The 13,014-nt window shown below is 43.0% G+C and overlaps 1 protein-coding gene across 1 annotated transcript in view; it reads right to left on the bottom strand.

The window, feature by feature from the left end:
* The window catches only part of LOC124010358 (nck-associated protein 5-like), a 115,751-nt gene that overhangs the window by 34,746 nt on the left and 67,991 nt on the right, over nt 1–13,014 (bottom strand). The window contains 3 exon segments of the mRNA XM_046322721.1: nt 6,515–6,634; nt 6,891–6,929; nt 9,557–9,625. Coding sequence (XP_046178677.1) covers nt 6,515–6,634; nt 6,891–6,929; nt 9,557–9,625 — 228 coding nt within the window.

Raw genomic sequence — 13,014 nt, 5'->3', positions numbered from 1 at the left:
TCAAACTCCTTGCCCAAGGCCAAAACATAGTATCATATTATCCATTATTTCATACAAACATCCTTCATGTTACCACCTGTTTAAGTGCGAGATTCCGATGCAAGATTTTGCCATTCTAGAGTTTGTATGTGCTGTCTACCGCTACACTGAGTATCAGGGACAGAGCTACAGTATGGAGGTGACCTTCCGAAAAGAACCTTCAGCATGAAGACACCGGCTCACTAAATAAGTCCACTGATCCAACAATGAAACAGAGAGCCAGACAATAAGTCGAAAAGCTTGTAATAAAATCAGTCCCAGTGCTAGTGATCAACACACCGGCCGAGCCCTGGGGTCCCGGAGGCTTCGAGTTAACAAGCCTTCCTGCAAACGCAGTGTGAAAGCCATAGAGATAGATACACTATTACATTGTATCTATATATACAGTGGAAACCATATTCCTGGAAGCCATATTCTTTTTACTTGGGATGACAGCCCCTTGTAACCAGTTTCTTTTGAATCTCCAAGACAAAAGGCATTCATGATGAGAGGGATAACAATCCTAGTCCTTTGTTTCTTAAACCCAGTCGTGGGCATTGACAATTGCCACTTAAACATTGTGTTCAGAACATCCATGGACTACTGTCAGAGGATGATTGTCACAATCTCACTGAAAGCAACCAACCAAAGCCACCTGAAGACCTCCCAGGAATTTACAGGTAGGTCTCCTTCACTACAAGGCTCAATATGTTATATATAATTTGTGATGACTGCTGCACTGGTGTACATTTACATTTACATTTAAGTCATTTAGCAGACGCTCTTATCCAGAGCGACTTACAAATTGAATGCATGACGTGTAATACACGTCATGCAATGTGAAGTGAGGCTTTAGAAGTAGAACACCAGCTAATACATGTATCTTCACCATATGGCGTCCCTTAGGCTAAAGAAACACTTCCCAGGACATACGTCTTGGTTGCCTTGACATCGAATCTCAATGCATTGCATTCCTGGTTTGCATTCGCCCGGTTCACCAACTGCTTCTCTGATAGAGTTCAGTGTGTAGTGGATAGAAATACTACCAAGTGGTGCTGTTAATTGTAGATGCATTTACATGTGCAAATTAGAGTGAATTGGAACTAAGTTTAAGGGAACGTGGATGTAAACTGGAGATGTGGATTAAATCCCATTTATGACAGATCCCTTTATCTCCCCAGATTCATCCTCCCTCTTGTTTCTCTTTCCGTAATCTCAGCCCCATTTAGACTGAGTTTAAGGGGACACTGACTCTATCCTGCAGACCAGCTAAACGATGATAGGCTATAATGGCAACATTCTAATGGATTAAATCATATTGATTTCCAATGGATTTTTGTAAAAGTAATTGGTTTGTATTTTGATGTGCATGTGTGTGTGTGGGTTGGTTCTTCTAACAGTGTGAGGATCTAAAATCCCATTAAGTTCCCACAAGGATAGTAAAATCAGGAAAGCTCTCCCTCGTGGGGACATTACCCACATCCCAATGAGGACAAAGGTTATTTGAAGCTTAGGGGTTGGGTTTAGGGTTAGGGTTACAACTAGGATTAGTGTTAAGGGAAAATAGGATTCTGAATGGAAATACATTTTACGTCCCCATGGGGATAGAAGGAGAAAAACTGTGTTTGTGTGCGAAATTTCAATTGAGTTGAAATTGCTCGACCCATCGTGCAGTCTGGTTCTCTAGTACTGTACAGCATATTGTGTGCTATCAGGGACCTGGAGGGACATCAATACACTCTTTCAGATCTAATAGGCTATTTGACTATTTTCTGGAAATTCTGAACCTTGAGGTCATCTCGGTGGAATGCTCCGTATTTTATTATTGGCCCAAGTCAATTTGGTCCAGTGCGGTCACGATCGATTGGGATGTGGAAAAGGATTAGAAGCAATGTGCTCTCTTGTTCCCCATAGTCAGTTAACTTATGAAATATAGAAATAATGATAGAGCTGTTTAAACTGGATTAAATGGGAATGTAGTACAGTATATAAACAGCATATTGAGCCTCTAATCAATTTTATTTCATTCCTCTTTTTTTTTGCACAGTTCATGCACATATGATGCTAAATAGTTTTCAATTAGTTTGTTAGGTATAATCAAATTGTTACATAAAATATGTTGTTTATTGCTTACACATTTATGCAAATACTTCAAATGTAAGAATTAAAGGTAAGTGAGAGTAATTAAATGAAAAGGTTTTAAAACAAGATCTGCTTATTTGTAGTTCAAATTTGAAAATCATATTCATATCATGTACATAACTGTGAATTAACGGAGGCAAAATATACCTACTACAGCTTGTTCTAAACCAAGTATTTCCCATTATGACCTAAAGTTTATATGTAGATGAGAATTCTTCCCCTGTAGCTGAATCAGTCCAGGTTGTCCTTTACAGTGGACTTAACATGCCAGATGGCGTCTCTCTCACCATAAAGCCCGTAACAGAAATGTAGTCCTCTCTGAAGCCCTATCGCTCCTCTCCAGGGTATAGGCTGTCCACACAGGGGGATGGGAGTGGCTGAGTGTCAGGAGAAGAGAAGGGGGGGGGCTGATGTTATCGTAGGGGTGCAGGATTACACCTCCTCAGCACAGTCATCAATGATTCAGTCAATAGTGTCACAAGGCCTCCGATGGGGAGTGGTGGGGAGAGGGGGAAGGGGGGGGGGGGGCGGACAGCTCCCCCATCTCTGTGTCTCTTAGGGCTAGCCTCACTGTACCTGACGGCGTGGAAGTGTGATCTAGCCAAGGACGGAGGCACACTGAGGGAGCTCACCTTCTCTGTTACTACCTATTACCTAATCTGCGTTTGATTCTGCACTCACGGCTTGGTCTTCCCTTAGTCAGAGGATACAGGTAACGTATAGCAGGGAATTGGCTAAACTAAGGCAAAACATGACTCTCGTACACCACTGAGACATTGACCAGAATAGGAATACTGTACAGGGCAGTCCAGTTAACAAACCTCCAGCAAAGATAACACTTTGAGGGGAACCATAGTGCAAAAGCCAATCCAAATTCAGAAGGCAAAAATGACTGAATGGTACTGCGTAGCTACTACGTCATGCTGGAGGGGCCTGGGAAGTTTTCACGGCAACCAGGACCTACTTTTACGGATAATTGTCAACTCAATTACCACTCGCCTGTCACTTTTGATAAGGCTGCCTAAGTGGAAGGAGGGAATTATTATTCGCCACTTATACACCTTACTAAATCACCTGGCCGAACTGCCGCAAACAGAGCTTTGTAGCATGTCAAATGCCAAATTACATGAGGCGACAGCAGGTCAAGCATATTCCCAGTATTCCTAATCACAATCTCAACAGAGAGCAGTGATTCGTTATCAGGGAAATTCAAGATGACCCCAGAGGCCAATAACACATTTAATTACCGACTCCCAGAACAGTAGAAATTAAATACTCTGACTGATAGGAAATATTAATATGTCTAGCTCTACTGTCGCTAATTACTATTTGATGGTAGGTTATGGTATAAAGGTAATTCATGCAAATCCCTAACTTGCCTAGTTAAAAAAGGTTAAGTAAAAAATAAATAAAAATCATAAAAACAGAAGGTTACCTGCAGCCGTTTTAGAGGGCAAAATATTAGGCTGCTTCAAGAGAAATGATCCACAATAACTAGCAGGGGAACTGATTTCAAACCCATGTTTTAATTGACTCAATCAATCATAAGCTCTTTCAGCACTTGTATTACTAGTCATCATTGTCACAGCCACCTTTATAGAGAAACTAATCCCAGAAATAGAAACAAGGTTTACAACCTGAAACATATCGACAAAACCACAACCATGAAAGAATCATGAGATTTTCAATAAAATTAATCACTGTTTGAGGAATCCATGTGAAAATACAAAAATAAAAACCTCCTATAATGTATGATTTAGCTATCGCTTACACAAGTGTCAATTATTTTCTTGTTGTTTAATGTGCTGGCAGACATCGGTTGGACATAAAGTTGGACATAAATCTTTCAAATCTATCCGCCTCCTTCACAATAAAATCTCACTTCCTCACTGCTGAAAAAATGCCTTGCTACAAATCCTCATTCCCGGCATACTCCCTCGTGAAAAGCCAGGTCTGTCCCAAATGGTACCATATTTTCTACATAGAACACTTCTTTTGACCAGAGCACTATTTAGGGAATAGGATACCATTTGGGACAGAGACAGAGGCTCCTGCTACACAAGCAAATAGATGTACGGTATATTGCTCTCTTCAATGTCTTGTTGATCACGTTGTATACTGAACACAAATGCTCTACTGAACAGACTGAATACGCTAACATTTACTCTTGTAGGATATAACCAGAACATACATATTCGTTTATTAAATCAAAATATGATTAAATAGTTACAAATAGTTCATAAACAATTACCCATTTCACTTTATTCATGCCCTGGTTAAGTTGGGACAAAAATAGCGCATCCACAGCTTCGCTCAATCTGTTGGAATGACGAAAATGCCTCCCTTCCAGCCAAAATTGCACCCTTCACTGGACAATGTGGACTGTGACTTTCAATTATCCATATGTCAGCATAGCAGAGGGCGACTGACAGAGGGCGACTGACAGAGGGCGACTGACAGAGGGCGACTGACAGAGGGCGACTGACAGAGGGCGACTGACAGAGGGCGACTGACAGAGGCCATACTCTCTCCTGAACTTGAGGTAGATAAAGGTTTGTCGTCCGCTCGCTCTTTGCAATTCTCTTTATATCCTTTCGAATTTTGTCAACACCTGAACAAATCGTGATGAGGGTCTATTGATCGAAACATTGCTTAAACGAGATCCATTAAAATGGTTTGTGGACTATTCAACAGTACCAGTGTTCTGGAGGCTGTTGTTTTACAGATATTGTCAACAATAAAAAAAAAAGTTATTCTTCAACTATAACTTTCTTTGTTTCTGTACCTCGATGTGTTGACTTGCATAGTACCTGGATGTGTTGACTTGCATAGTACCTGGATGTGTTGACTTGCATAGTACCTGGATGTGTTGACTTGCATAGCACCTGGATGTGTTGACTTGCATAGCACCTGGATGTGTTGACTTGCATAGCACCTGGATGTGTTGACTTGCATAGCACCTGGATGTGTTGACTTGCATAGCACCTGGATGTGTTGACTTGCTGGACCTGGATGTGTTGACTTGCATAGTACCTGGATGTGTTGACTTGCATAGCACCTGGATGTGTTGACTTGCATAGTACCTGGATGTGTTGACTTGCATAGCACCTGGATGTGTTGACTTGCATAGTACCTGGATGTGTTGACTTGCATAGCACCTGGATGTGTTGACTTGCATAGTACCTGGATGTGTTGACTTGCATAGTACCTGCACTCAGCTCTCCCCTGAGCTCCTCTCATCCTTCCTTTCTGAGCCACATGTTCTCATTAAGACCAGTAGGAGTCTCATTATCCGTCTGTGCCGTCTATAGGCCCCCTGTACCTCCATCCCCCTCAGCTCCCTCTCACACCCCAAATCTCCCCCTTTTACCCTGTGGCAGACTGAGAGCCTCCACCCTCCACTCTGAGAAGAGGTAAGGTAACGAGAGCTGGACGGCCATAGCTGCAAATCAGATTAAGGAAAATCCATGCGGCCATTTTATTGCAGACATGGTTGTCAATATTTCTCTCTCTCTCTCTCTCTGCAGTGACTGGAGTAAATGATTTCTGTGTTACAGTAAGTGTGCATTCATACCCACGGCAGACGACATACACACACGGGCGCACACACATACCCTCCCCTCTCTCTAGCATCTATGTCTGTGTTACATGCCACAAGGTCTGGTGAGCTAGAGGTAATTTGGTTGAGAGGTTTACCGTCCCCCCCGAGAGAGCCCAGGATGGATGACGCGAGTCTCGGTACTTTCTCAAATGATCTTGTCTGAGCCCCGCAGCTCCGCGGAGGCTGGATGGTTCATGAGCACACTGTTTTTCTAGCGATGATGATATCACAGACCCCGGACTCAGGATCACATCGCCATCACAAAAAGATGGATGATCTAATATCGCTGCTCTTCAGAACTTTGAAGTGAGCAAATATGCTACTGGGGCAGATGTCCTTACACCCACACTGTTGCCTTCAACATTATTGAATACAAGAACCAACATAGTTCTAATACTGAAACTAATAGCAGTGAAATGCTATTTTAACTCCATCAGTCAGGCACATCTGAGTCATGGCCAATAGTTGCTCTATGAGGTTCTATCATGGTTCTGGGACAATGAGATGCTATAGTGGTTCTGGGGTAATGAAGTTCTATTGTGGTTCTGGGACAATGAGGCTTTATATTGGTTCTGGGACAATGAGGTTCTATAGTGGTTCTGGGACAATGAGGTTCTATAGTGGTTCTGGGACAATGAGGTTCTGTAGTGGTTCTGGGACAATGAGGTTCTGGGACAATAAGGTTCTATAATGGTTCTGGGACAATGAGGCTCTATAGTAGTTCTGGGACTAGATGAGTGGACAGGTCCCTACCTGCAGGAGCAGGTCTGATGCAGGTCGGACTCGCTGCTGGAAGAGGACACTCATGGTCCGGTTTTGTTGCTCCAGGTCAAACACTCTGGTCCGCAACTTCAGACACTCCTCCCTCAGATCCTGCATGGAGAAAAACAACACAGAGAGAGTTATTACAAGCAGAGGTGTGACCTTACAGTGATGTGTGACTATCCTAATATGGACACCATAAAAGTTGACTAGTTAACACGAGATAATGAGAAGTGTCTAAAAAAAAGGTAAGATTAAGTTTTGAGCTACTGTATTACATGCATGTCTAACAACATCATTGGATCTAATATTGGTATAATTCTGAGGCGTTTTTATAACACAGTTGCTATGGAAACCAGACTCCTACCTTTTGGGTGAGCAGTGCCTGCACAACTTGATTGGCAACCTAATACAGAATGAAAAAAGAAACAAGAATTATCCAAACGTTTTATGCAAGCTGTTCAGTGACTGACCATAATATGGTGGCTGTTGTGGGTGAGAAAGATGAGTGAGAAAGAAAGAAAATGTCTCTAGTTGACCCACGACCTCAACTCTAAACTGCCCTTGCCCTGTGCATGCCGACGCCACATTTTCTCACTTCCCCTCTTCCTCCAACAACATTTTATACACAAGTTACTCCGACCACTTACAAAATTATTACAGGCTTTAGTGAACACGACGTCCCAATACATTACAGCATTGTCCCCCCTCTGTCTTCCCTTGGAGGAGTGTGTTGATTCCTAAGGGGACCAATCATCATAAATCTGACGCAGGGTGGCAGAGAAGGCCAGTAGCGGCCTGGCGAAGCCGAACAGATTGGAGCCAGACACGCTGCATGTCTTCATGATGTTTAATTGTCTTCTGTTGATTCTGTATTGACAGCAGTGTCAGGGCTGATGTAGTGGCTTGGAGAGTAGGGGGTTGTGTCCTGAAGGGCACCCTATCCCTTATATACTGCACTACTTGACGCCATAGGCCCTGGTCAAAAGGAGCGCACTAGATAAGGAATAGGGTATCATTTGCGACACAGCGGTCAGTCGGAGAGAAGAAGTGGAGGGCTGAAGTACTGTTGTGCCTGGGCTTTGCCCGCAGAGCGCCTCACACCCCTACCACTCTTCCGAGTTTAGACCGCAATGCTCCATCGACTCTGACTCTGATTACAGCCCATTGATTGCTCGTTAATTCACTGTAAGCACGCATTGGCTTTTTCTCAGAGGTGTCCTCTCTCCCTCTATTGAATAACGGGAGATGGAGTAAATATGATGAAGTGATCGAGCCCTGTGGGGAGTGATACAGAGCTGCTCCTGTAAAACTGAAGGGCACTAATTCAAAGAATATTGAATGATCTTCAAGTTAGAATCTTAATGACAACAGATGATAAATAAAATCACGTATAAAGACTTTATAGAGCATTCACAGTTCAAGTCATACTACATGAAGTGTGGCATAACAGTCTCTTGCATCTGATGCATTGCCAAATGTAGCATAAACTCCTTTTACCAGCCTTTCAATAGCATGACATTTGCACATGTTTACTAAGTGGAACAACAATTATATATATATATATATAAAAATCATTTTAAAAACTAAAGTGAGTGGCCAGCCCAAATAGCATACCAAACAGCATACCAAATAGCATACCAAATAGCATACCAAATAGCATACCAAATAGCATACCAAATAGCATACCAAATAGCATACCAAATAGCATACCAAATAGCATACCAAATAGCATACCAAATAGCATACCAAATAGCATACCAAACAGCATACCAAACAGCATACCAAATAGCATACCAAATAGCATACCAAATAGCATACCAAATAGCATACCAAATAGCATACCAAATAGCATACCAAATAGCATACCAAATAGCATACCAAATAGCATACCAAATAGCATACCAAATAGCATACCAAATAGCATACCAAACAGCCACCACTCCGCTTATGTCGAGATAATAATCCACAATCTTTGTATTTAAAAAATGCATCATTACTAACCAAGCCCCTGCATTCTCTACCATTTCCAAAGGTCCTGAGCCCATCAGCAGAGTTGTTAGAGCTGTGGAGACTTCCGCATCACAACATGCTCATTAGTGAGCTAGCTCCAGTCAGAAGAGACCTCAGAGGACAACACAACACCAGACCAGACAACAGAGCAGCACAGCCCTAGCTTTCTGAGGTCACGGGATTGGAAAAGGGATTTGGTGTGGGCCCACCCCAGGCGTTAGCCTCCAAGGCTGCAGCATGGTGTGGAGTTTCATACAGTATGCCTGGAGCATTACAAAACAATTGCATACCACGGATAGACTGTTAACACAGATAAAGTATTGTTAACGCTCCTTGTGTCTCTCTATCCCTTTCTCTCGCTTTCTTTCCCTTTCTTTCATTCTCTCGCTTTCTCTGTCCCACCATCAATCTACGTCTCCCCCCTCCCCACCCCCACTCCCTCTGGCACCAGAGCCCAGATCTCAGGTCATATGAGCCCCAGTAGCTGGCACCACAGTGTATTAGACCAGTCTGTCCTTTCTGGCACCCGCGGGCCTCCGTCCTTCCCTCAGGGTGACTCAGCGTGCGGTCCGAGCCAACAAGCTCATTAATTGCTGTCATTCGGCCACCATTTACCCAGCTTCTCCCACAACACAGTTCGCCGTCAGAACGCCAAGTACCTCTTTCTCCATAATCACATTTCCTTTGGAGAGGAATTACTTTGGAATTGCATTGATAGAATTTGAGAGCAGGAAAATTGTGTATCGAGAGGAATCTCAAAGAACAAGTCGGCAAAGGTAGAGAAGGATACTGGAAGTAGTGCTTGTGTTTGTAACCTGTTGGATCAGTACTATCAGTAAGATCTTAAAGAAAGTCGCTGAAGGTAAATAGAAAATAATTACAACTCACAATAAGTCACAGAATAGGGAAGAAATAACACTTGTTCCTGAGATGTAGGGTATCAATAGTGTGGTGAAAAAAAAAGATTTCCCTCGCGGAGGTTGCGGGCTGGGTGGATAGAGCGAGGCGTGGACTACTCACCTCATCCAGACAGTGCTCATACTGCTCCCTCTGGCTCTCGTTCTCCATGGCCAATGCGGAGTTTTCCTCCTGTACGGCGAAATGAAACACATTGAGTGATGACCGAAATCCACCGAGAGCTTGTCGTTAAAAGCTATTTGTACAGTTTGTATGCATCAGATGTATTTGCCCAAAGAGTCATTTAATAAGCTTTTGTGCATATGGAAAATGTACGGGATCTTTCATTTCAGCTCATGAAACATGGGACCAACCCTTTACATGTTGCATTTATATTTTTGTTCAGTGTGGATGTGAAATGACACTGCATATGTGGCCAATGAAAATAATGCCAAAGGCATTTGTAGTCTCTCCAATCTTTGTTTTCATATGAAAAACTATTGATGCAACAAATCATATCTGTGTTGTGTAGCGCAAGACTATACTGCCAGAGAACAAGATAACAACAAGAGAGGATTTGCCGGAGGTCGAAAAGGTCAAGTGTCAACCATAAGACTGGGGCCAACTAATAAAAACCTGCCGAAGTATCTCACAGTGAAAGGTCAAGGGGCTTGAAGTTATGATCCTGAACTTTAAAAGGTACAAATAAGAAGGTAGGTAGAATGGGCTAGAAGGGGCTAATGTGAATATGTCCTTGTTTTAAGTGAAGGGGGGGGGATATTGCTTCACCTTTTAAGGGAGAGGGGCTATTGATCTCCTCTGTTTCTAGTTTGTCAAATGCAGGCGGTCCAGGCAGGCCATATTAGAAGCTGTCAACATCGCTCCGGCTAGCTCGCCTCTCTCGGCGCATGCCCTTTAGTACAAAAAGCCAACCTTTGATTAAAACCCAGGCTAAATAATTGCACCTAACATATTCCCCTGCCTTAATCAAAATGGCACAGAGCTATAACAAATGAGCAACTTTGAGATGTACACGAAAAGCCCTTTACAAAAATAAATGTACTTGTATTAATATTAAAGGCAAATAATTACCCAAAGGTTGCATATAAGCATGTTTTTGAATGTTTTTATCATATTCCTTGTGTGGGTAGTAACTGGTTGAATCATCTTTCTCTATGGAACAAGGGGTCGGAGAAAGGTGAAGTGGCGTGCTATATTGACAATACTGTTGATATGGGAACTGTGTGGGAAAAAATGTGTCTACTTCCGTCAAACTGAACCTATCCTGATGAACACACATCTAAAAGCATCCGCGATGAACGCTGAACACTTTCTGCTCGCATTAAAAGCATTTGAGATACTTTCACTACGGTGCTCTTTTGCCATCTTCCATTGCAAAACGTCATGGAGAGCGTCTGACAGCGCAATAAAAAGATATTATTTGAGCTTAGCTGAAAAACAATATTTTGTACAGCCACAGTGCATAATCAATTTGACTGTGAATGAATGCAGTGCTCGGCTGTGATGTGTTGTCAACAAATGCTAAACGAAATAAATGGGGATGAAAAGAGCAACTAAATCACATAAAAAACATGTATTCAGTGTATTGCTCCCACAGCCGCCACAATTAAAACATAGCAGCCACAACTGCTGTTGCCATAGATTTTGAAACATGTCAATTATGCATGCCATTATACGTTTGCTTTTTATAGAACAGAATACATGCATGATCATCCACGATTAGAGTTCCCGTGATTAGAGAAGTGGTTTTCTAGAATCATGGATGTAATTTGCTTTTAAACTTCAATGGAAAGTAACTAGCTAGAGAACAGAGTTATAAACAGCAGGGGTTTGTTTTTGCTTCTGGCTTACAGTAGGTTTTGAATTGGGGTGAAGAGGGTGGAGAAGGGATGAGGGGATTGTATGGACAGGGCTCGAGCTGGCTGCACCACAGTCAGTTCTCACTCGGCCTGTAATTGAACAGGAGTTAGAGCCAACCCTGCACTGAAGCCAGAGTGCCAGCTGTCCATCTGTGACGCCTGTACGCCAGGCCTCCTTTCCCTGGCACCCGGCTGCCAACTGTGCCAACCAAGCTGCATGGGCACAACGCTGGGCAATGGGCATGCGCACTTGCTCAAACTGCAGACAGTTACCCGAGACCCAGTCACTTGCTTGCTCTAGTGCTCTGTCTTACTACGGAGTCTCTACAACACTTACTTGTGTGGAAAGCTAGAAGCATTGAGAGTTGAGCTGGAATGGATGAGTTAGGTACAGGTATATCATCTGTAGCGGTGACTTCTATTCTATCCCATGTCCACTCGTGATGAACCCGAACTCATTTTCTCCTTAGTCTGAAAGTCGAATCCCTCAACGACACTACTTCCACTAGCGTTTTTTTGGGCCGTAAAAAAATATATACATAAATTAGAGCAGCAGCGTTAAACTGATCTTTCAAGCATCTGTGAAAAGAACACCCCGTTTTTTTTCCTTCTCCGAGATGTTTTTTTTCTTCTAAAGGATTCAATCTAGAAATGGGCGCCCTTACTTAGTGTCATCACCGTTTACACATAACAAAAGGCCAGTGATGTATTGCCTCGCCGTTGTTTTAGCCGGTTCTCCTCCAGAGGATGCAGTGGGACGGAAGAAGATGGCAGATACATTTCGATAAACTCCTTTAGAATGTGGCTTTTTGTGGTAATGTGGGAAGCTTCCTCCGACAAAATCACGAGACGGGCCAGCCGTTATTTTCTTTGACTGCAGGGAAGGCAACTTATACAGTGATAGAGGAGCCATAAAACAACAAGCAATTACACTGCATTTTGTTCTAATTAGCTTTAGCTGCAATTTCTGTCCGCGTGGAATTAGTGTCACTGTTTATAAATGCCTGTAGAACGTGCCGGTTTCTAGGGGCGTCTACCTCTGGCAGCGTTTTCGCATGTCTGAGCAGTCCATAGTGGCTGAGGAGAAGACCTGGGTTCAAGTAGTATTATTTGTTTTAAAAAAAAAACTTTTTCTGATTGATTGAGCTTGTCTGGCAGCAATGGGACCAATGGAGTAGTCCTAAAAGTGCAAAACCAAGCCCTTCCCAACGGGCACTCCGGTAGGGGCTCTATCATACGCTCAAAGTATTTGAACATTAGCCACAGACCCTTCGTAAATGGGTAGGTGGGTCTCAGAGCGTAATTTGATTAAGTCTTAATAGACTTAGCCCCTTTAATTGCTGAGGAGATCTGAAAGCCTGATGTGTCAGTCTAGTGGGTGTACTGTATGGTCGGAAACAATCAGAATACGAAGGATTACTCAAAATGGATTTCTGACTCAACTGTTGCTAATGCTGAGAACAGAACACACAGTAGAACAGTGGAGGAGCGCTATGGAAATGAACAAAGACAGTTGTAAAAGCCCCAAGTTCTGAAACCTGAGCCCTCTGTGGAGTGCTTTGCTCTTCAAACAGCAGAGCGCACAATACTTTGATAAGGCCATTATGCTCCAGACTGCAAACATAAGAAGGAGAGCCTGGTCGCAGAGGGAGAAGGGGACGAGGGAGGCAAAGAGAGGCGGAGCCATGTTTTGAACTGTAC

The sequence above is a fragment of the Oncorhynchus gorbuscha genome, linkage group LG23 (assembly GCF_021184085.1).
Source record: "Oncorhynchus gorbuscha isolate QuinsamMale2020 ecotype Even-year linkage group LG23, OgorEven_v1.0, whole genome shotgun sequence".
In the NCBI taxonomy this organism is placed as follows: domain Eukaryota; kingdom Metazoa; phylum Chordata; class Actinopteri; order Salmoniformes; family Salmonidae; genus Oncorhynchus; species Oncorhynchus gorbuscha.
The sequence above is the reverse complement of the archived record's forward strand: the minus strand, read 5'-3'. Positions and strand labels throughout refer to the sequence as shown.